Source organism: Vidua chalybeata, chromosome 3 (assembly GCF_026979565.1).
Source record: "Vidua chalybeata isolate OUT-0048 chromosome 3, bVidCha1 merged haplotype, whole genome shotgun sequence".
NCBI classification, from domain to species: Eukaryota; Metazoa; Chordata; class Aves; order Passeriformes; family Viduidae; genus Vidua; species Vidua chalybeata.
The window spans coordinates 21751096-21776089 of record NC_071532.1 but is presented as its reverse complement, the minus strand read 5'-3'; the positions used below and the strand labels follow the sequence as shown (position 1 = coordinate 21776089).

General features: G+C 38.5%; 1 protein-coding gene across 2 annotated transcripts in view; it reads left to right on the top strand.

Annotated features, from left to right (window-relative positions):
- DISP1 (dispatched RND transporter family member 1) overlaps positions 1-16616 on the top strand; it is an 85858-nt gene extending 69242 nt beyond the window's left edge. For both annotated transcript variants that reach the window (XM_053938847.1, XM_053938848.1), the window contains exons 3-8: positions 699-728; positions 4276-4399; positions 5436-5563; positions 5968-6065; positions 8148-8245; positions 12671-16616. In XM_053938847.1, coding sequence (XP_053794822.1) covers positions 699-728; positions 4276-4399; positions 5436-5563; positions 5968-6065; positions 8148-8245; positions 12671-16315 — 4123 coding nt within the window. In that variant the 3' untranslated portion in view covers positions 16316-16616. The remainder of the gene's footprint in view (positions 1-698; positions 729-4275; positions 4400-5435; positions 5564-5967; positions 6066-8147; positions 8246-12670) is intronic.
- The last annotated feature ends 8378 nt before the right edge of the window (positions 16617-24994 follow it).

Genomic DNA, 24994 nt, shown 5'->3' with positions numbered 1-24994 from the left:
ATTCTTGAAATTACTTGCAGGTTCTTCATGAAGGTTTTTTTAAAGTGAAATTTATGTGAATCTTACTGGGCCAGTAGCTAACAGCCCACTGAACAGTGTCAGATAAGAATAATTTTCACTTGGGTTTGCTGTCTCCTTCTCAAAATAATATACTTTATATTAGATTTTTAAGTAACAAAAACTTGGATAAAAATATTTTATAGAAGTATCCTATGTCGTTCTACTTCTTGTGTTACGGCAAGACAGAATTTATGGCCAAAATAATTTTTTGTTATGGAATTACAAAGGACAACTATGAAGTTTAGGGAATTACAGTCAGAACATGGTGTTGTGGTTGTTTGTTTCCATCATATGCAAACTTTCTCATGATTTTCAATAGAACTGAATTTTTATCAAATTAGTTTATTCGGTCTCTTGTTGAAAACTGGAAAGCCTCTGGAATAGTAATCCCAAAAATCAGCTGCATAAAACTCCACTTTTGAAAACCCAGCTGTCTGTAGCTATAATTATACTCTGAACTACTTGTTTTCAAAGACTTAATTGAATATGATTGTGGGCCTTTCAAAATAATTCATATCCTAAAATATCTGGTTTTTATAATTTATTTTCTTACTCATGTATGAGAATAATTAAACAAATTGGTATGTGCGTGCATATTTCATGCATTCTCAATTACTCTTTTTTTTCTCTTCTTTCAGGCCAGCCAGACCATTCAAGTTACCAAAAAGGTGAGCTTCAGTGCTGTCACATCTGAGGTTTGTGGAATTATCAAGGTGGTAGATGAGGTGATGGCAAAACTGTTATTCCCCATTCAAAACTGAATAAGGAATATTCAAAGAAAATAATAAACATTCAAATTAAATCAGACTTTAAAAGTATTTATTTAGGCAGTGGGTAGTAAATTTCTGCAACTGCCATGGGAAACTAGGGTGGCAGATAGTATCAGCAAGGTCAAACAACATTTAGAAGAATTGATCTGCAATGGGTCCCTAAATAACCACTGAAACAAGAAGCCAAGGCCAAGTTCTTTAACATCCCTAAAAACACATCTGTGAAGCCTGGGTGAGCAGGAAGGGGATAGAACATGAAGGATTTCCAAACTCAGGCTCTATTTACAGAGAGAAAGCAGTCTTCTCATTAATACTAGGCCAGAATTTAAAAATCTATGCAGATTTCAATGCTTCTTGTTTTCAACTATTTTAGGCATTTTTATTACAATCTGTGCCTGGATACTCCATGCCTCGGTACTTTTTTGGTTAAGGGTTGCTCTGAGAAGTGGCTTGGTTCTGTTGTCCATAGTGATAGACAAACCTCACAGACAAGTTCTGAAAATTTGTCATAGTAGTTTTTAATTCTTCCTAAAACCCCGTTTAATCTAGAACACTGGGTTTGGATTGTATAGGCTCTGTAGCAATGGTGGGGTCAGAGAAAATAACAGAGCATTGTATCTATAACTGTCAGTGTATCAGAATGGCAACAAGAAACCATCTCAACTGAATGTACATTAAAAACACAGTCCATCTTTAGGATTTGCTTGCAGTAAAAAGCAGGCCTGTTTATTAAGTATCACATAATATGTAAGTATTTGAGTTACAGAAATCTGTGTGTTGATACGATTTGGGTCACACAAATATCTATTGTTCATTGTGATCTTTTTACAATACAGAAACTATATATGGTATATTTCTGTCTCTGTACAAACCTGAGGAGTGGTTGAACCTGAGGACTGAATATATCTGTATAGAGGAGCTGAATAGAAAAGTTTGTCAGTAGCCACATATTATGCTTAAAATGAGAAAAGAGCCTAAGCATTATCTTTTTTACCTTCTCTTTTTGAAGAAAACATCTGAGGTCTTGGATCACCTTTGGACAAATTGCTTTATAACAATGGTGCTTTTAGTGGTGCTAAATATAGATTGAATTACTGTATCTCCTAAGCATTTTGAATTACTTAGAGCATGAATTAAAAAAAAAAAAAAACAATTAAACCAAACCAAATCTTTTTTTAATGGTACATAGCTAGCTAAAATTAGGACCATTCTAACAGACTGAAGACAGTGCAAATTGGCATAAAAAGTGGGTTTCACTCAGTGTCAGACTTAGGTGAGTTCATTATTCAGTGCTGGAATGTTTTGGATGAAAAAAAACCAATAAGGTATAAATGTGGCTGTATGTCTAGGTCATTGCACAACCAAAAATTAGTTTTAATTAGGCATCCAGAGGTGGGAGGTTTTATCCTGATTTAGGAAAGTACTAAAGGATGTGCTTAGCACTAAGGATATCCTTTCTGAATACAAGTCCTCCACTGAGGAATTGATTTAATCCATTTTCCCCTTGGACTCAGGCATTTTCAGGCAAGTGGTCGTTTATGCCCAATCTGTCAGGGTGGTGGCTTCCTCCTCACAGAGAAAAAAAATGTAACTAAACTCATGTTATAGCTTTTTAATGAGTAAAAACATTAAAAACTTGCCATTTCTTTAGCCATGTACAGTGGGTTGGGGTTGAGGCTGGTTTTAGGCAACTTGGTTGGAGCTAGAGCCCTCCGCAGCACTAAATAATGCTCAGACAGGTAAAATTAAAAATAGAGTGGTCAGTCCTTTTTGTCAGCACAGGTCAGCTTTGCTTATCTGAATTTCAGTATGTGGTAAAAGAAACAAAAGAAATTTGCAGGTGCAAACAAGCACTTCACTGTTTTCTGTATGTGGCTTATTATCATATTGAACACTTAGGACAGAGTTTCTTTTATAGCTGAAAGAATTTACCCAGTTTAAGAGTGCTCAGCTGAGAATGGAACTGTAGAGACAACATGTCAAAGTGGTAAATCTTGCACTAGTGATGAATAGGAAAGTAAATCTTTTGAGTATAACTTTTATGACTTCAGAGCAAATGTCTGCAGTGGCTAGTCAGTCTAGCTTGGTGTTTAGAAAAACATTTAGTCCTAAAATAGGAAAATTCTATTAGGTCATTTACTTCCCTTCACTTCTACTTTGTACAATTGCTCATTTGGCAAGCTGCCCCTTTGTGATTGACATTAATGAAAACTTTGACTTCAGATTGCTTTTCAAGCTTTTGCTAATTAACCTCTTGTGTGAGCATGTCAGAATTATTCTATGTTTACTTAATGGGAAATGGAGAAACACCCAGTGCTTTGGATTTCCTTGCTCCTCCAAAGCTCTATTTAGACCCCTAGAGGTGCCTATTTCCACATGCTATGGAAAAACAGGAATAAGCTTGCTCATGCCATTGATTTTGCAGTCAGAACACTGGGAACCCACTGCTGGAGTGGGGAGATGGACAATCCCTCCCTTCTTAGCAGCAGGACAGAAAATTTCAGTCAAGGTGGTAATTGTGTTGTGATTAATTAGCAAGTGGCTCTTAAAACTGAAAAAGAGCCATAATCTTTTAAGACAGTAGAAATAAGTAAAGGAGGTCTCTGCTGTAAACTTTCATGTTATGCTGCTTGTAAGTTGAGGAGGAAATAGGAGTGGAGATCTTCTTGATCAATATTTAATGTGTACAGAGACCATTCGTATAGAAGGATTCATAGCCTGTAGTTACTTTTCTAATGCCTTTTTGGGACTTCCTATACTCCCTTTGCTCCCAATATTAAACAGTGTTGCTTTTGAAACATAAACTTTATGAATTCAAGTCTTTATTGTAAGAAAAGTCATTTAGAAATGGAGATTTCTTGATTTCACTTAATTTTCTGAACACTTCTCTTGAAGAGTTTAAAAAGTATTTATAAAAATATTTTACAAAAATAATGAAAATCAGGTTTGCATATAACAATTCTTCTGCTCATAAAATTTAGAATTAACTAGGTGTTAAAATCCAAGGATAGATGTTTTGCTGTAAGACTGGACACTTAATGTTGGTTAGTATATGTATCATGATGCCAACCCCTTACATCTTTGAACTACAACAGATTTCATGGATCATGAATATGTAGGGTTTGAATAATTTTTTAATGACTGTTCTAAAAATAGAGGAAATGTTTTCTTTGAGTTCTGCTTTAAAACAGGTCTTCCTTTCTTGGATTTTTTTCTTTAAAATGCTTAAGTTTAAAAAAGCTTCCAAGTAGTGATATTTTCTCTCACTAAATTTTTGACAAAGCATCTTTTTCTAGTGGTTTGCAGTCATGGATAAGCTTGCTTTTTTTGTCAAAATCCTAGGGAAAAATAATAGTCTGATCTGAAAATCTCTTTAGAGAAGTATGGATTAGTTCTGTGTGCAGCTTCTGTTGCTGTAGCACCTCTCCCTGCTTCCCTCCTGTAGCTACGCTGCGCTCATCGCTGACTGGCCCGTGGTGGTCCTGGGCATGTGCACTGTGCTCATTGTGGTGTGTGCACTCGTGGGAATATTAGTTCCAGATCTTCCAGATTTCTCTGATCCACTGCTGGTAAGTCAATATCAATCAGGTGTACTGTCAAATAAGTATTTTTTGTTTGCCATGTTTTCCAGTGGAACCAGTAAACAGCAAATGCAAGTACAGCAATTGAAACAGTATCAAATCTTGACATTGGAGGAGCAAATGATAATACAAAGCTGCAGTTGCCATCAAAGAATGTTACCCACTTGTTTCCATTCCCTCTGCATTTTGCTAAGGTCATGTGTCCTTCAACAGAACTGCTTCAGATTGAATAATGTAAATTCATCCCAGTTTTAGATGTACAGCACAGACCATACGTTCTAAATCAGGTTTCAAAGGATGAAGGCCAGGATCCATTAAAGGAGAGGGGATTCTAAGTGACTTCTGGGGGTGAAGTGGTAGCCATATTGAAAGGATAAAAGTTAGTTTTGTCCGATTCTATTAAATATTGCACTCATTTTTTGCTTTTCATGAATTGTCTTAAGCATGAGTAGCTTTCAAGATTTTTTATTGAAAATATAGCATTTAATCATTATCCTCAAGTAAAATTAAACGGTTCCTTTAAGTTATTTGTACTTATAGTATAGTATGTGTATCTGTACGTATCCATATGGATATTTCTTGAAAACAGCCAAACTGTTAAAATTCTTTCAAAGTCACTTTCAAAATTATTTAAATATTTGTCTTATTCTTAGAGAAATACAGAAGAAATATTTAACAGTTTTTAATAATATTTAATCAATTAAGAGTGATAATTGAGATACAGAAGAGGACTTTGTAGAATGCCCTTCCTCTGAAAGCCAAGTGTTGAACTTTTGATTAACGAAATCATCTCTTCTCAGGGAGAGCAGTAGGACATGCAAGAACTCTTAATCCCTCATCACTCTCTACAGTGGGTCATTATTTTGTCTGACTTGTCATGAAGCATTTTACCTCTAAAAGTAGATGCCTGGAGTAATTATGGTTCATAATGAAAACTATCCATCACTTTGATCGTGTTTCCGCTCTCCCGTTTGAGCTGAAGAATGAAAAGCATTAATGGAATTTCGTGCTTCTCTCCCGTTAGGGTTTTGAACCCAGAGGGACAGCCATAGGACAGAGATTGGTGACATGGAACAACATGGTGAAAAACACAGGGTACAAAGCAACACTTGCTAACTACCCTTTCAAATATGCAGATGAGCAAGCTAAAAGGTAAGGCTTTATAGTAAAAAGGCGTTTTGTTTTATTGGTGGTTTTGTACGTATATCGTGCTTTCACCAGTACACTCTGAAGTTAATATATATACTGCCACTGATTTCAATAAATACCAACTCTAATGTTCTGCAGTTCTTAAGGCCTTTCAAACCAGGCTAGATATTTCCCATTGCCACCTTTTTTAAAAAATGTATAATTTTACTTTTCTCTATGGATTTATTTAAATTTTCAATGTAAAGAAAAATTTTAATTACTGTTTCAGTTTTTGTATACCAAAATCACACTGGTAAAAATATGTTTTCTTATGTGTAAGAGCCTTTAAGCTGAGTGACTTGTTTGAATGGTGCTGCTTTTAATAATTTCTTTGCTAAGGTAAAGTGAAACTCTTTGTTCTGGTTTAGTCATCAAGATGACAGATGGTCAGATGATCACTATGAAAGAGAGAAGAGGCAAGCAGACTGGAACTTCCACAAGGATACCTTTTTCTGTGATATTCCAAGTAAGTGGAGAAATGATACAAGGAAAGCTAAAAACTTCTGACAGTTCAGAGTTTTCTGAACTCTTCTGTACATTGTATGCCATATTAGGAAGATATTTTTTACTTAATTTATACACACAATAAACACCTTCTTTTTCCATGCAGAAATTTTGATAAAATTGGACTGAAATGTTTCAAAGTCACTTTCAGAATTATTTAAAGATTTGCCTTATTGCTTCTATTCTATTAGCTCTGTCTTGGAATAAACTGTATTTACTTGAAGTGCTTCCTTTAAGTGTTTCCATTTCCTGTAAGGAATTTTATTAGTTCTTGGTAGTACTGTAAAATCAGTGTTTTGTGTGTAGCTCGAGATGTAGTCCTTAATTCACACTTGGGAAGAAGTTGTTTTTTGTCCATGCCACTAATTTAACTCTGAAAAACCTAAATAAAATACTTTCCTGTATATGTCCTAAAGGCATCCACCAATTATATTTTGTACAGAATGTAGGGGTTTGTTCATGGAAAAAAAAAAAAAAAAACTACACACAAAAAAACCCTACAAAGAAAACATCCCCCTCAAAGAAACAGAAATAAAAATAAAATGTCCCCACCTTAAAGCACTGTAGCCTTATGAAACTGACTAAACTAGAGGACAAAAAAGACAAAGTCTTTTGACTTTCTATAAGGCACACTGCAGAACTTTGATAAGTCCTCTTCTGGCAGAGAGATGTAGATCTTGCCTCTATTCATAGAAGGACCTGAGCTCTTTTGTGGCTATTTCCACATGTGAGGACTGATAACAGAGTACAAAAACACAATTGTGAAATTATTTGTTTAGATTACTTGGTCTAAGAGAGCAATGACCAGGGAAAACCAGGCTGAAGAAGAGATTTTTATTCTTTTTTTTTTTTTTAATTACAATATGGTCGTGTATCTAAGTGAGAGGATGGGAGCAAGGTCATAATTTCTGCTCCTGTGAACAGAACCAAATTAGCATATCATGAGTGAGGGAGAGGAAATGTACTTGGTACTCTGCTGAGCATTCTTGAAGCAGAAATAACTCCTCTTATCCAGGCTGCTGTTCTGCACAGTCTCACTCTCCTTCTTTCCTCTGCTGTTTCTGCGTAGTCTCAGTTGCTACAGTCATGAAGGAATTGCATATCTATGGGAAAATTTGCCAGTCCATTATGTAAAGAAAACAGTTGATTTCCTCTTGACCCACTTTTGTCATGCCTGGTATCTTTTTTTCTCTGCTCCAGGACCTCTAGATTTCAGTTTCCTTAATCCTAAAGCATGGTTGGAGATTGTAAAGCACTGCCTCTGAGTCTTTTCATTGCAGCCTTCTGGAAGGCAAAAATTCTGTAGCTTCACAGCAGTGGGGAAAAATCAGCCTATTGGGATTTTGGAATATTTTAATTAATGTGATAATGTTTCTTAACCCAGAGTACCATACTGTGTTAGGCAGTTCCACATATTTGTGTTTGTTTCCCTTGTGAGCTCTGCAGACAGAGCTCACTGCCACTAAGTAATTATTTCCTTTCCTAAATGTGTCTTCTCATAAATGTGATTTAATTTGTAATTTAAGCTTCATGTGTCTAAACTGTGGAATTCTTGAAAATGGCCTCAAGGATATCACAACAATTTCCACTGCAGTCATTTGCTTCTAAAGCAAAAACATTCCTGTAGAAACAGCTTTATAATTATTATTTATATTCCCAAATGACTTACTAAATCAGCCTTTGATTACTATTATCAGTGTACTGCCATTATGCTGTGCCAAGAATTTCACAGTTTGCTGATTAGATCTTTTGATTTTTATTTGTTTGTCATATTTCAGAAGATAGTTTGCTTGAATAGAAGTCTGTAGAGCTTCTGAGTGGTATATAGTATTGAAGATGCTATATTTACTATAAGCACCTTAAGGAAATGGAAACTTTCATGTGGAGTGAGTCTTACAGATAAACAGCTCATCTTGAAAAGGAGGTGAATTCCCATGACTCGACAAAGATTTCCTGTGTGTCATTTGAATGGTGGGAATTTGCCTCAGCCTTTGATACCAGGCCCACCCAAACAATCAGTGAAAACTCCCTTCTGTAATTTCAGGTGATCGCTATTCACGAGTGGTGTTTACATCAACAGAAGGAGAGAATTTATGGAATTTGAATGCAATTAAGTCAATGTGCAATGTAGACAACTTGAGGGTAAGTCAGTTTGGCATTTGTCTCACTTGCAAATACAGAGCATACATTTGAAATTTTGTTTTGCTGCCCACTGCCATCCAGTAGCATATGAGAGGACTTTATGTGGTACAGCTCCTGTCAAATGGTCAGTCAGCATGTACATGCAGTTAAAAAACAACTTTCAATCAGGTTATATATTGGGGAATTTCTTTGAGTTTTCTACTAATAGCATCCAGAATGGGGTAGAAGAGAGTTGCTTCAGGAAAGGACTGTCTTAACTTTTACTGTGTGTTTCCTCACAGAATATTATTCTATGGAATTTTGTTCTTGGGTCCCAGCAAATAATTGATTTTTCTTGTATTTTCACCTCCAGGTGAAATAACTATAATCTCACAGTATATGCAGTTTTCTCTGACACTCAGTGGATCACTCCAATTAATTTTTCTTGTGTTAGTTTAGAATAGGATGGCAAATGGACAGCAAAGGAACTTAAGTCAAATAGCTAGAGATACTAATTTTCATTTAAACTTTATCTGTAAAATATACGCTTGTCACTTGCTAGACTGAGCTTCTTTGAACCTCTCATGAACTTTTGGTTCACATACTGATGACTTTGCATGGAAATGAAGCAATATGTTTTTCATCTGTTAATAGTGAACAAATTATTTCCATTTTGCTCTTCTCCAAAACAAAAATAATCACAGGCAACTTAATTCATATTTCTCATTTATTTAATGAGAAATATTTTCGTTATTAGATTGATCATTGCCTATTAGACAACTGCATTAATTTAGCAAATTCCCAGACTGTTTTCTCTACAACAGCCATTGTCTGTTGGCTTAAAATGTTGAGCTGTAGTGGAACATTGTATAATGAATCTCCCTTGGCATTTTGTCCTGGTTGGCTCCCTTGTTGGAAGTGAGTTTTGTCCTCACATGCTTGTTAAATGTTCCTTATTTCCCCATCAGAGATGATTGCACTGACAGGATGGCTCATGTGGTTTTATCCCTTATCTCTTGCAATCAGAACGAGCCAGGTGAGCAGAGTACAGGATCTAAAGCAGCCCGGCTCAGTTTTGAATGAGCTGAACTAGGGAGTCATCATATCACCAGTTCAGTCAGGAGATCCAGGGGAGAATAACCTTTAACAAGGGTAGAAATGGAGACTGAGGGAGGAGATGCTCATCTGTGCATTTATTGTAGAAGTGTAGTCACACAGGCAGCTGATGCAGGTCAATCCCAGGTAGTGCAGATCATTGCAAAGCAATGCAGTCTGAATTAAAAAACATCATTCTGTTTAACAGAATTGCCTCTGAAGAGTATATCTCTAATGATTGCATTACTCCTGAGAATTTTTTCTTTTGTTCCTCTCCATCTGCTCACCTTGATAATAATGTATTATGTCAAATACTGCTATACTTTCTGAGAGAAGGATTAAATTATTTTACTACAACAAACAAGGCCCATAAAATCAGCTCTTCCTTTGAAATAAGAGCACTTCAGAAAATGAAATGTTTGCTGCATCATCTACACCCACACCTATGTAGATATTTATAAAGAATATTGTTGTAAATAATGGTCTTGCAGATCTTTCTTTGTAAATTACTTAGGAATAAAGTAATTAAACACCTCAGCTGAGCAGAACAGCAGTGCACCATGGTAGCAGCATTGATTTTTAGCTAGTTATTATAGAAGACAAATGAATATGGTTAGGTTTTGGTATTTTTGCCTGTCTGTGCATATAAATTTATTTTAAAACATTAGATACTCAAGGCTCAGAAAGGGATGATGTTTTTTTCATACTTTCTTTTTAAATGCTCATTACTTACAAATAACATTTTTAATTATATTAACACTTCCTGGCAATTTTTAAGTACTTCTAACACTTCTTAGAACTCACAAACTCACAAAGTGCTGTGCTGTGTCCCACTTTTAAATGCTAAGTTCTGCTAGCAGCCAGTCCCTAGGGAGGCTGAGGATGCTGACTTGTACTGCAGCCATAACAAAAAATCTATTACTTCGGTGACCTTCTGGTCTTACAGACTCTTTTCTGGCTGTAGTTATTTTTGCTTTTGAGCTCATACTTGTTTAGGGCCACAGTTCTGTTGAATTAAGTGGAAAAGCTTTCTGTATTCAAAGACAGGAAAATCAGGCTCTGCTTGCTGGAAATGCCAACCTTAGAATTTATGTATTTTTCTGATGATAAGCAGGATATCAGCACCAACTAGTATTGGCTTTAGTGTGGAACTAACAGCATATCCTCTATGTATTAATTGTATTCCCATCTGCTTGTAACTACTTTAACCATAGGTTTTACTGACACTTAGGGGCTCTACCCTGCAGCTGTTCAGCATATGCAAGTCCTATAATCTTCTTGGAAACTTTATATACAAAATAGTTACAGGAGGTGTTCTAATTTTTTTACTACTTGGATAAGAAGAGGTTTTTTTTTTTCACCTGTTAATTGCAGAATGTTTTCTCCATAAACTGTAAACAGTTATTTTATAAACTTTAATGACTGTATATTATGTCTTCAGAGTGCTTCCCCAAAGCAGTCGATTTGTGATTCTCTGTCATTGCAGAGAGCCATTTGGGCAGATCTGCCCACAGATGCATGCAGGTTGCATGGTTTTGTTTCCTTACTTTGTTCCAAAATAAATTGAAGTGGTGCCAGTGGCAGACCAGGTCTGGAAACACCAGAATGACCTTTCCGGTTCCTTTGGATCACCAACAAAGCCCAATGCTGCAATCTATTAACATTTTACGTAGTATTTTAATGAGCTACCAAGAGCTAAGTTTTGTATTTTACTTTCTAATTTCCAGCTTCCAGCTCATGTTACTTTATCTTTGGCAGCAGTTACTTTGCCAGTGAATGTTTATGGCCTACAGCAAGTGTAGAAGAACAGTATATAAACCTCATTGTCCCATCTTGAACCTGAATACATACAGAAGACAATACAATCCTATCCTCCCAGTTTGCCTATTATATCCTCATAAGACTAACCTGGAGATGTGCCATGAAAAACACAGATATGCTATTCCAGTGCTTCCTTTTATTTAGTAGGTTGTTCAGTTTTTCCTGAGTTTGCATGTGTGAGTGTTTTTATCTGGAAACAATCAAATGTGAATTATCCTGTTTTTGTGGAATGCCAGTTTGTTATTGTTCAGAAACTGATTGACAAAATTTGGTCCATATTCAAGCTTTTATAACTGCTGAGAGAATCCCCACGTGTATTTTTTGGTCTGCAGTATGAAGGAGTGCTAATAATAAGCCTGTGCAATTTTACTGAAGAAAAAAAGAAAAAAGAGGCTAAGTGGTTTCGTTCAGATCACTTAAATTTAAAGCATACATGGACAACTGTTTCAGGGTGCATTCCTATAAAATCGGAAGCACATGGCTTTATTTATGTGACTGCATTAATATGTGTAATATTCTGTGTAACTTGATCAAAACATAACTTTTACATGTATCTTAACTATTTGAAGGACTAATTCTACTTTGTCACATATTAACAGAAGTTCTGTTTTTGGAGACTTTTATTCCTCGTGCTCTCCAAAAATTGAGTCTTCTCAACTTGAGAAAATTTCACTGATCTAACCTTGTTACTTAAGAGTTTCACTTCTGGTTTATAGTTACTTCCAGTTTGCGTAGAAGTGTCTTGAGGTGATTTAGCTAAGTTGTGCTCTTACTGTCTTCAACTAAATCTGGAGTATTCTGGAAGTGAAAGAAAAATATCCCCATAAGGGATTAAGGCTCATTTAGTTCAGGAGAACTTTAACCAGAATGTGCTGTGCACCGCGGATGCAGTGTTCAGAGGCATGACTTGTTATTTTGGGGTGCTTCGTGACAGTGGAATTATCTTGTGCTTTGGAAACCCTGCATGACTTAGGGACATACAGTGCCTGGGTGGCAAGCAGAGCTGTTTGGGGACAGTGCCTGCCAGCTGTACAAGAGCTAAAAGAGACTCATAAAATCAGGGTTGTAGAAGAGAGATCAGGTGATGGAATTTATGGTAAAGCTGTCACATCCTTTCTTTCAGGATTATAAATCCTTACCTCTCCGAGGAAGTTCAGGATATGATTCCAAGTAGAGTGATACGTCACTGGTGTATGGCAGATTGTTTATTCTCAGGAGTATATCATGAGATAATAGAAGAGAGTTAACAGTCCTCAGACTGGAAGATCCTCAGTGGATCTTCAAATAATACTCTAAACACTTTTGCCAATTCTGTGCCACTGTGACAAGTGTGTATACTGGCTGGTTTAGTCTGCTGCATGTAAGAGGATATTGATCAAAAGCAGTGTGTGTGGAAATAAGAATTTAATACGTTAATGCCAAAGGACCGTAAACTGAATTTTCATGATTTCAAGGATTGTTTTTTTGGTTACTGAATGTTTCGGACTGTTACTTTAAATTGGGTTTGTCTCCCTGTCTGTCTTTATACAGATCAGATCCCATTCCCAGTTTGGTGATCTGTGCCAGAGAGCCACTGCTGCTTCGTGCTGCCCCAGCTGGACACTGGGCAACTATATTGCTATTCTGAACAACAGGTCATCGTGTCAGAAAATTGTCGAACGGGACGTCTCTCACACCCTAAAGCTGCTTCGCACTTGTGCCAAATATTACTACAACGGGACCCTGGGGCCGGACTGCTGGGACATGAATGCCAAAAGGAAGGACCAACTCAAGTGTACAAACGTGCCTCGCAAATGTACCAAGTACAATGCTGTTTACCAGATCCTTCACTACCTAGTGGACAAGGATTTCCTAAGCCCAAAGACAGCTGACTATGTCTTACCAGCTTTAAAATACAGCATGCTCTTCTCTCCCACCGAGAAAGGGGAAAGCATGATGAGTATTTACCTAGATAACTTTGAAAACTGGAATGCTTCTGATGGTGTAACAACCGTCACAGGGATTGAGTTTGGAATAAAACATAGGTTGTTTCAAGATTATCTGTTGATGGATACTGTGTATCCTGCCATAGCCATTGTAATTGTCCTGTTAGTTATGTGTGTGTACACCAAGTCCATGTTTATCACGCTGATGACTATGTTTGCAATAATTAGTTCCTTGATTATTTCTTATTTTCTCTATCGGGTAGTATTTAATTTTGAGTTCTTTCCATTCATGAATCTCACAGCATTGATTATCCTTGTTGGGATTGGAGCAGATGATGCTTTTGTCTTATGTGATGTTTGGAACTACACAAAGTTTGATAAACCTCATGCTGGAACCTCTGAGACAGTGAGCATCACATTGCAACATGCTGCTCTTTCCATGTTTGTCACGAGTTTTACAACCGCTGCTGCCTTCTATGCTAATTATGTCAGCAATATCACAGCAATCAGGTGTTTTGGTGTTTATGCTGGCACTGCCATTCTGGTGAATTATGTTTTGATGGTTACATGGCTGCCAGCTGTAGTTGTATTACATGAACGATATCTTCTCAATATTTTCAGTTGCTTTAAGAAACCTCAGCAGAGGGTATACAACAACAAAAACTGCTGGACAGTGTTGTGCCAAATGTTCCACAAGGTTATTTTTGCAGTCTCAGAAGCATCCAGGATATTTTTTGAGAAAGTTTTGCCATGCATTGTTATCAAATTTCGGTATATTTGGCTTTTCTGGTTCCTTGCCTTAACAATTGGTGGAGCATATATTGTGTGTGTAAATCCAAAGATGAAGCTGCCATCGTTGGAGCTCTCCGAGTTTCAGGTATTTAGGTCTTCTCACCCATTTGAACGATACGATGCAGAATACAAAAAGCTTTTTATGTTTGAACGTGTCCACCACGGAGAAGAGCTCCACATGCCAATTACAGTAATCTGGGGTGTCACACCTGAGGATAATGGTGACCCTTTAAACCCTAAAAGCAAAGGAGAGCTGCAGCTAGATACTAGTTTTAATATCGCTAGCCCAGCTTCGCAGGTTTGGATTTTACGTTTCTGTCAGAAGTTAAGAAATCAAACCTTTTTTTATCAGACAGAAGAACAAGACTTCACAAGCTGCTTCATTGAAACATTTAAGCAGTGGATGGAAAATCAAGACTGTGATGAGCCATCTCTTTACCCCTGCTGCAGCCACTGGAGCTTTCCATACAAACAAGAAGTTTTTGAATTATGTATCAAGAGAGCTATAATGGAGCTAGAAAGAAGCACAGGGTACCATTTAGATAGCAAAACGCCAGGGCCTCGCTTTGACCTTAATGATACCATCAGGGCAGTGGTGTTGGAGTTCCAAAGCACCTACCTCTTCACACTGGCTTATGAGAAAATGCATCAGTTCTACAAAGAGGTAGACTCATGGATTTCAAGTGAGCTTAGTTCTGCTCCTGAAGGTCTTAGCAATGGTTGGTTTGTGAGTAACCTTGAATTTTATGACCTTCAGGACAGTCTTTCTGATGGTACTCTGATTGCCATGGGCCTTTCAGTTGCTGTTGCATTTAGTGTTATGCTTCTTACAACCTGGAACATAATCATAAGCCTTTATGCAATAGTTTCAATAGCTGGAACTATTTTTGTCACTGTAGGTTCTCTGGTTCTTCTTGGGTGGGAGCTGAATGTGTTGGAATCTGTCACAATCTCAGTGGCTGTTGGCTTGTCAGTGGACTTTGCTGTTCATTATGGAGTGGCTTACCGTTTAGCTCCTGACCCTGACCGAGAGGGGAAGGTCATTTTTTCTTTAAGCCGTATGGGTTCTGCTATTGCAATGGCTGCCTTGACTACATTTGTAGCTGGGGCAATGATGATGCCCTCAACAGTGTTGGCATACACTCAGCTTGGCACTTTCATGATGCTTATAATGTGCATTAGTTGGGCTTTCGCAACGTTCTTCTTCCAGTGCATGTGCCGATGCCTTGGGCCCCAGGGTACTTGTGGCCAGATCCCACTACCAAAAAAACTGCGGTGTAATGCCTTCTCTCAGGCCTTCTCAGGAGCCCAAGGGGGCAGAAGTCAAAACAAATCACATCCTGTTAGCAAGTACCAGCTGGACTCCAGAAGTCAAAAACCAGAAATGGAGCATGAGCACTATGAACTTGAACCTCTGGCATCACAAACCGGAATCTGTAACCCTGCGGAGAAAGTGGCATATGAAGAAACTCATATCTGCTCAGAGCTCTTCAGCAGCAGGCCCCAAAACTCATGTGTGCCTATGCATCCAGCCTATAATAGTGAAGTGAGTAAAGGCATCAAAAACGTTGCTAATTCAGCTGTACTGCAGACATCTATTGACCAACACACCATATGCCCGATTTTCTCTCAGAACAGGCAGTGTAGCTGTCCTGATGCATATAAGCAGGTGGCAGTGAAGTGGAGTCCACACTCCTGTCAGCAGTTAAGTGACACCTTCTGTTACCAGTGTTCTCCCTCCCCAGGAACCGTGCAGATCCAAAGCTCTGTAGCTCCTATAAATGCTTTACAGCAAGCTGCTGAGGGTTATGTGCATCCAGTCCAGCATGTCCTCCATTGCAGCTGCCTTCAAGGAAGGCTCAAAAGAACGATGACACAAAATTCTCTGCCTAAAAATTTTTTCCTGCAGTCTGTGCAACAGTTCCAGGCACATCAAAGGATAAACAGGACAGATACACATACTCATCAAAACCCAGAGGAAAACGTAAGAACTGTTCCAAAGGTGATGAGCTCCTCACAGTTCCTCTGCCGAAACGCAGCACCTCTAATAGTGCGTTGCTCTGAATGTGAGAAGAGCATCTCTAATAACCAAAAGGGATTCTGTCAGCAGACAGACAAGTGTGATGAAAAGGGTGGTACAGAAGCAAATGGGGTGGAAAGCAAGAAAGCCTCTCTGTCAAAGCAGAAAAAGAAAGCTGAGAGCAAGATAGATCAGCGTTCTTTGCAGAATGACCGAGTTTTGAAGGCTGACCAAAACAATAAAAAACACCTGCTGACCAGGTCAGGGAGAGAGGCTCGCTCTGAGGGTTGCCATGAAAGTTCACACTGTTGTGGCAAGGCAATCGCAGTGAAGTGCAATTCTGTTGACTGTCAAATGCCAAACATCGAAGCCAATGTGCCTCCTATGTTAATGCGCCCAGAACTTTCCAATGAAAGTTTGTTAATAAAAACACTATAATAAATCTTTAATTTGGCAATCCTGCGTCTTTCTTTTAAAAGTAAGTTTAAAGCACTAGAAAGGAAAGTCCTGAATAAATATGAATTATAATTTGCCTTTTGGAATGAAAAATGTATTTTATAGAACAATAACATTTATACATTTCATAAAACCATTACATGTAGTAAAACCTGATGTTGTCCAGAATGTTTTTTTGCTATAACTCATAAGGTGGATTATGCTTCATTTAGATTTTGTTCCAGCTTTGTTATAAGCTAACACTTGCAGTGCTAGCAATATAAAGAAATTTAAGGGAATAAGAAATTGGTGTTTAATTTCTCCTTATAAACCATCTCAAGAAATAAAGCATTACAAAGAAACTCTCCCTGTTCTGAGGCCAGGGCTTGTGAGATCGATAACATTTGGGGCAGACTGAGATTGCCACATTTCCTGAGTACATCATTTACTTTTATTCTCATGCTACCTTGGCAGGCTTCTGCACACTTTGAAACAACAGCAGGAGTGTAACTGTGTTCTTTCAGGATTGTTTGACAGCCCAGCTCTGCAGGGTAGCCTGTTTGGGGAATATTTTAAACTATTCATCCTAACAAAATCTAAAGAAAAGCTCCTGGAGGTCTACAGCATTTGCAGTGTCTGTGTTGCATTTCTGTATATATAGTGCAGCAAAACATTTTAAACTGCCTTTCTGGCAGTTACTGTATAGACTTTACCATTACATACCAGAGAATACAGGTGGAAACAATAGTCAGTGAACATTATTGACTTCTCAGTGATGACAACAAAAATACAGTTTATGGAACTGACAGATATATGTAAAATCAGGACTTGTAAAATTGGACATGAAGTGCCTTGCAATACTGAACTTTTTCCCACAGAGTTAATCTACCGTGGAGAAAAGCGTAGTTAATGCACAGGTTCTAGACTTACTGCCAGCAGTATCAGATTAAATCAACTCAAAAGACTCAGAAACATAAATTAAAATATTGTGTTCTGAATGTTCTATCTGGAGAAGTTCCCAGATGGAAGTTACAAATACTGAACTCAACCATATAACCAAGATGTTGGATTTCAGATGTTGTATCTGTGTAAGTACAGTCACAGTTTAGTCACATGATAGCTGTGGGTAATCATGGGAATACTTGCTGGTCGTATCACTCCAGGAAAGTGATTGAGAGCTGGAACTGTGTAGTGTGTCATAATTTCTGTGTACTTTAATGACAAATCTCTCTTCATTTCATTGCTTGGTTATGCTGATGATATTGATTTATGAGACACTGAAGATAGATTTCATAGGCTGATGTGATATCGGGTTCTTGGTGTGTAATGAATCACTGGAGGAAAAGCTTGGATATTCTGTCCTAGTGTTCATGTTGGAGGCATGCAGAAGGTTCACATCATGCAACAAATCACTTTGGTTTCTCTGGGAGTAGTGATGTTAGTGCTTATATATGTCCCAGTGACTGAAGAGGTTGAAATCTACAGAAAAACCTAAATTAGTCTTACACGGCTTGAGAAGAGTATCATTCTTTCTTAGTTATAAAATAAGACTTGGTTTTAGTTACCTTGGAACTTTTCAATTAGTTTAAAGCCTGATTCTTTCGTTTGTAACAAGAGCAATTCAAGGCTTTTCTGTGCACTACAGACACCATTAATTAAAAGCTAACACTTGCAGTGCTAGCAATCTAAAGAAATTTAAGGGAATAAGAAATAAATTGGACTGTTACTGTTGTCCAGCTTTTTTTCTGCCCACACATCTGCTTGAGCGTAGCTTGTCAGACCTTGTCAAAGCAGCATGTAATGCTTACCACAGTGCCTGTCACATGAGCTGTCATTCACAGCTTTGAGACATGGGCCTTTGGGGAGGTGCCCAGCCAATGCATCTACAGAACAGAGAATTTTGCCAGCTGATGAGCTCAACAATGATGATTTTTCCCTAAACCAGTTTTCCATCCTGCATTCTGGGTAAGGAAACCACCTTCGTTTGCTTGTATTGATAACTGGTTTTGTAACGGTGATGTAAGTGATAGAGATTATTGTTATGTTTCCATAATGAGTTATATGTTCTTAAAGGCTGATACAGTGAGAAAAATGGGGCAGATAAGGAGTTGTGGTTTAATGTGCTCTTAGGAAAGATTAAGATGAACTAATGTGCTTGGCTAGTGAGCAGGATCACTGCTGTATCTGCCTTTTGTGTCTTTTCCATTTCCTCCCTGCAGACTGCTTTATCTTTTCCACATCGGTTAGCTGGACATGGAGCAATCAGTGGCTTAGATAAGTTTGATAGTTATGGATGTAGCACCATGTGTGTGTGTGCTGTATCTGTGTCAATTCAGGTGTAGACTCTAAAACCCAAGACAGTGCAACTCCTGGAGAGTGGAAGAGAATAGGAATTGGTTCCAGTGACAGATGAGGGTATGCATTACTCTATCCCCAGAAAATCCAGGAGAGAAATAAATAAATGCTAATAATTAAGTTTTTACAGGCTACTGGGAGCAAGTGAGGATAGGTGGAACTCTGTTCCACTCCAGGAAATTTCAACAAGAACCATTACATCCTGCTGAGACATCTTTCGAAGGCTTGCCAGTGATGGCCAAGTCCCAAGGGAAGATGATTAGCTTAAAACACTGGAATTTCCATTAGCTAATTTGCTCTCACTGAGGTCCTGCCTTGCTTTGGGGTTGCATGGGGGATGTGGATGTGTGCACACCACACAGATTGACTCAGTGAGGTGTTTCTCCTGTAGGCTGCCCAGGTGGGCTGAGGGCCCTGCCACTGGCTTGTGCTTCCTCTGGGAAGTAACGTGCTCCTGGATTTAGAAGATGCAGATTTTTATTTCTATGGATAATCCATGCTGGGATGTTTGGGAATTGCTCTGCCAGTGGTGACACATGTTGAGACATGACATGACAGGTGAGCTTTCTGCCTTACCAAAGTCTAGTAAAGACTTGACAGTAACTTGTACATGTTACAAGAGAGTCTTTAAAGTGACATCTCTTTGATTATTCAAGGAAGGAAGGAAACTTCATGTGAGAAGACAATGGTCTCTTTCTGGCTTTTAAGTTGCTGGTATGCTTTCTTCAGGAATAAAGACTACAAGCCAGAATCTTCCTGAGAGAGGGGCTTGTATCTGAGACCAACTCACTCAAAGTCACTTCACCCAGGGGATAAAATACCTATTTAACATAATAGATACCTTAGTTATCTGTATTGTCCTTAGGATCTGTGTTTTTCAGGTCATAATCACATTTGTAGTGTGGGTAATATGTTGATCAGTTTAACAAAAAATATTTTAAAATTTACAGTAAGTTCTTTAAAATACTAAACCCATCTCAATATATAATCACTGGAAATGCAGCTACCTCATACAAAAGATTGGGGGGTGGGTAGGTAGCTGATAGAGAAGAAGTTTTAAATTACTGTTTCATTGTGTGTGTTTTTAAAGAAAATTAAAATTCATCTTTTTATAATCACCCATAATCACTTTAATTTGATCTTTTTTGAACTGATATGGGAGAATTGCTTGAATTAGGAATACCCCTCATATTGCCAGATGGAGTCCTGGCAGTCAGTCCAAGAGAGCTCTAAAAATATAGGTTGACAAATGACAAAAATTTTAGCACTGTAAGAAATGTCAAATGTGATAAAAATTGAACATATTTTATTTATACAAAGAATGTTATACTACTTAATACAGGTAGCAGATGGATGATTCAGGCCAGAATCACACTGACTTCATTGAATTGGACCTTAAATTTTTTCCACATGCTGGCAAGGTGTATTAAATTTTACTTCTGCCAATAACATCTGAAGTGCCTCTACATGCAGCATTTGATTTATGATGGTGAGCTGGGACACCATTCTACTAAGCGTTGCATATTCCCACAGTGCAAAAAAAGGCTTGCCTTTGCAATAAAAAGCTCAGCCTGGTGAAGTTACAGTCTGGAAGAAAGGAGAGAGCTTCTCCAAGTTCATAACAGATCTCTGCAGACTCATGAATTTGGATCTGGTGTCACCATTGCAGAGCTATCCTCACTTTAACTGTGTTATCCTTTGACTATTTTTTCACTCACTTTACCAGAAAAAGGTCTCTGAGGTCTGCAGAGCCTGTGACATAGATCATGCACAGCTTAGGCTGCCACTTTTAGGTAGTACTGTCTGAATACTAAGTAGTCTGAAACCAAGGACTCTTGACTTTGCTGTTTCCCTTTACTTGGCAACCTGTATTCCAAGAGTTTTTCCTAAGATCACCACTTCAGAAAGTTGCATGGAGTCAGGTGTTTCCTGGAGGCACGTAATTTGGAGTATTTTGGTACACCTGAAATGTATTAAAGGTAGTATGTCCACCTTGAGTTTGGATTCCGTTATTTTAAGTTTTGGTCAATGTCACTTCATCTGCAAATGGATAGACATATTCCAGAGGAGCGGCTGTTTGTTGCTTTTGTTTAAATTCTGTTAGTTAGAAATGTATGTTGAGTCTAGTTCCCAAGCTGTTAATTTAAAACTGATGCCCATCTGTCTTCTTAAAAGCAGCAGGATAGCACTTGCTCTCTTGCTGGGGGCTGGCCACAATGGTGGCACTGTTCAAAGTTGAACCCTTCCAGCAGCGAGTCTTTAGAGCAGATGGATGGCTTTGCTTTGAGGCCTAAACAAACTTTCTTAAAACCTTGTAAAGCCTTAACCAAAATTGTCTGTAGATTAATCTTAATGGCAATTCTAGAAATGTTTCTCTGTGGCTTAGGAAAGGAGCAGATCATTCATGGCTGACTAGTTAGTAATGCTGTCTTTATTTCAGTGCCCTGATCTTTGGAAACAGTGTGACTAAAATACACACTCAGTAATGGCAGGCCCTTAAAAATTTGACCTAAGCCATGTCTTCTGCATACAATAATATTTTTACAATATTATTCAGTAATTGGAAATGTCGTAGTTTAAATTGTAAGATTGATGATGTACTGAAATTATTACTGAGTTTACGCATATTTGAAGTCATTTTCAGGACAAGTGAAGGACAGGTTAGGAGGACAGCTTGTCTGACAAGGTGGCACCTCTGGTTGTCTGCTCTCACTCAACCCTCAGAGCAGGTCACCACCTGGCTGTGGTGGCAGCATTCAGGAGCTGACAGGAGCTGCCAGGTACCTGCAGCATGGTGGGGAGCAGAGGGGCAGCAGCTGCATCAGCCTCCTCTTCTCCCATTCCCTCACTGGTAAAGTTCTCCATTTGGTAATAAAAGCCCCTTCAGTGTGTTGTATGCTGGAGCAATAATTCACCTCTTGTTTTAGTGGTATAAATCAGAAGTAAGTTAATTGGAGTTATTTGAGCTGTATTAGTATAAGAAAGAGAGGTATCACAACTGCTGAGTTATTGGCTCTCGTAAAAATTCCAAAGCGTTTGGCCCAAAATCTGCTTTTGAGGAGAGATGTTTATGTGCAAATGCAGAACCTATTGAAGTTCTTATAGTCCAGGTAAAAATGAACAGAAATCAGCAACTGCAGGCATGTGAACTCAGTCCTGAAAAGATTTGACAGCACAGAAAAGCAGGATTAGCACTTCTTTGAGAGGAGAGATCTGTTGGAGCCATCCTGCAGTACAAAATTAGATACTCTCCTTCACTTTTTCTTACAAAAATAGTCTGTTTTTATATTTTTTTACATCTCTACTTTTAAAATTATGTTTTAAATATCTCTTTTATAATATATTATAGTATTGTCCCAAAATTTTCCAAGTGGCCTAATATGCCGTGGCTGAACATCAAACCTTTTCCCTAAAAAATGCTCTTTTCAATCTGATGGAACTTGAACTCACGACAGTCACATCATAAAACTGCTTGTAGCAGGCCTTCTCTCCTTTTGTTGGTTCCTTTTGTTTTGAGCTCCTGAAGTACAGCTTCTGTAGTGGTGTAGCATAATCTCTTTGAGCCTTTCTTATTAGAGGAGCTTTATTTACATTTGGGGAGTATAATATGTCAGCTTTTAAGACTTCACAGCAGTATTGCACTACAAAATGAGGCAGAAATAGAGAGGGCTGTGTTACACTGACACTGGTTTGAATACTTGGAGCAGTAGGTAGTTCCATTACATGGAGGTGTTTTATTTGGCATAGCACTGAAAGAGTATAATCCTCACAAAGACAGGCATTATGAGTCTTGTAACATAAATGACAGATTAATAACTTACTCTCACCTTCTTTTGTGTAGCATAACCTTCACACAAAGAAACTTAAAAGAAGTAATTCAGGAAGTATTAAGCAAAACAACATAAAATTGAAAAGTGCTTGGATTACAGTGGCTTGCCAGGAGGTAAACTCTACTGCTTTTTCAATTCTTTAAGGACTTTTTAAACCACCTTGCTTAATATGTCCCAGGTGAACAACATGCTGATGTTGAATGAGAATTCAAGAAACTTTCCTCCAATACAGTATCACTTTCCAGAGAAGTTTGAGTATGTGAAATAAAAGGACTGGGGAAAGATACCTTACCAAAATAAGGTGTCATAATGAAAGTATCATTCAGGTATTAATCTGGCTTTTTCATCATTTGGAGCTGAGAAGTATTATGGGACTTGAACTAATAATACATTTTGACTGCAAAGTACTCAAGCCTGTGTGCAAGAATTTGAGACAGCTCAGTAGGTGCACTGGATAACTTAGATATCAATTATCTTAAAGCAGGGGAGAGAGAGAGAATCCCAAATCCTTATTTGTATTGAAATACTCTTGTACATATACAGAGGGACCAAATGTATTGAAAATATGTTTAAACTACAATATTTGAGATGACAGTAACTTTTATGATCTCAGAGTAATAAGCATGAAATTGAGTTACAAACAATAGCATGTATAATGTGATTGATGCTTAATTAGGGATTGGGAACTTCTGTGCATTTGAAAACACCAGTATTTGAAAGGGGAGCATTCAGAGAACCTGCAGTAAATCATAGAATCACTTAGGTTTGAAAAGACCTTTATAATTATTGAGTCCAAGTGTTAACCCAGCACTGCAAGCCACCACTAAACCATGTCGCCAAGTACCGTATCTACGTCTTTTAGATAACTCCAGGGATAGTGGCTCAACCACTTCCCCAGGCAGCCTGTTCCAGTGCTTTACAACCTTTTCTGTGAAAAAAAAATTCCTAATATACAGTCTAAACCTCCTGTGGTGCAACTTGAGGCCATTTCCTCTGTCCTATTACTTGTTACCTGGGAGAAGAGACTGATCCCCACCTGGCTACAAGCTCCTTTCAGGCAGTTGTAGAGAGTGAAAAGGTCTCCCTGAGCCTTCTTTTCTTCAGGCTAAACACCTCCAGCTCCCTCAGCTGCTCCTCACAGAATTTGTGCTCTAGACCCTTCCTCAGCTCCATGGCCCTTCTCTGGACTCTCTCCAACCCTTCAATGTCCTCCCTATAATGAGGGGCCCAGAAATGGACAAAGCATTTGAGGATTCACTCCCCTCATCCAGATCACTGATAAAATGATCATTAACATTAAACAGGGCTGGCCTCCAACACAGAGCTCTGAGGAACATCCCCAGTATTCCTTACTGGGCCACCAGCTGGATGTGACTCCAGTCACCACCAGTCTGGGCCCAGCCACCCAGCCAGGTTTTACCCAGTGAACAGTGCACCCATCCAAGGCATGAGCAGCTGGTTTCTCCAGGAGAGTCCTGTGGGAAATTATGCCAAAGGCTTTACTAAAGTCCTGGGTAAGTGCATCCACTGTCTTCTCTTCATCTGCTAAGTGAGTCATTCATCATAGATGGAGATCAGGTTGGCCAAGCAGGACCTGCCTTTCATCAGTCCATGCTGTCTGGGCCTGATCTCCTGGTTGTCCTGCATGTGCCATTAATGGCAACCCAGCTGATCTGCTTCATGGTTTCCCTGGCACTGAGGTCAGACTGACACGCCTGTAGTTCCCTGGAGCCTCCTTCAGCCCTTCTTGGCAAACGGCTTAGTCATATTTGCCAACTTCAGGAAACTGGGACCTCCTCAGTTAGCCAGGATTGCTGGTAAATGGCTTGGGGAGCACATCCACCAGCTCCTTCAGTACCTTTGGGAGGGTCTCATCCAACCCCACACACTTGTGTGTCTGAGTGGTGCAGCAGATCCCATTGGTGCTTGTTCAAGTACATCCAAATAGTTTTCAGTGCTATAACTTCTATATACTCCACTTGGTATCTGTTACACAGGTTCACAGGTACATCAGTGCAGTGAATTCAGCTGTCGCCAGTCTGGACTTTGGATGGGGACTGAAGTGCCTCCTGAATGAGCAGCTCAAAACTGAGACCACCTCTGAAAGCAGAATGTGAGTATGCCTGTTTGGCTTATGCTAGACACTGGTTTGCTGTGGGCAATGGAGAAGGGAGGTTGAAATCTCTGCTTCTGTTTGTCCCCTGAATACAGAAACTGATAACTTTGCCCAGCATAGATATTTCAAAACTCAAAAGGTGAATCAATGAAGTCCTTGTGGTCCTGTGTAACTGAAACTTTGTGTATGGGCTGGGATTCTTTGATTGTTCCAAATAAATACTTACATTTTTGTAGCTAAGAAGTTGCTTATGTTCAAACTTATTTATTTTTCACTTCACCCTGTTAAGTGTAAAAGTTGGCCTGGTCTGTTTTTGCTTTGGTGCTGTCAAAGAAACAATATGCTCTTATGTTTAAATTCATATTTATTTTAAATGTATAA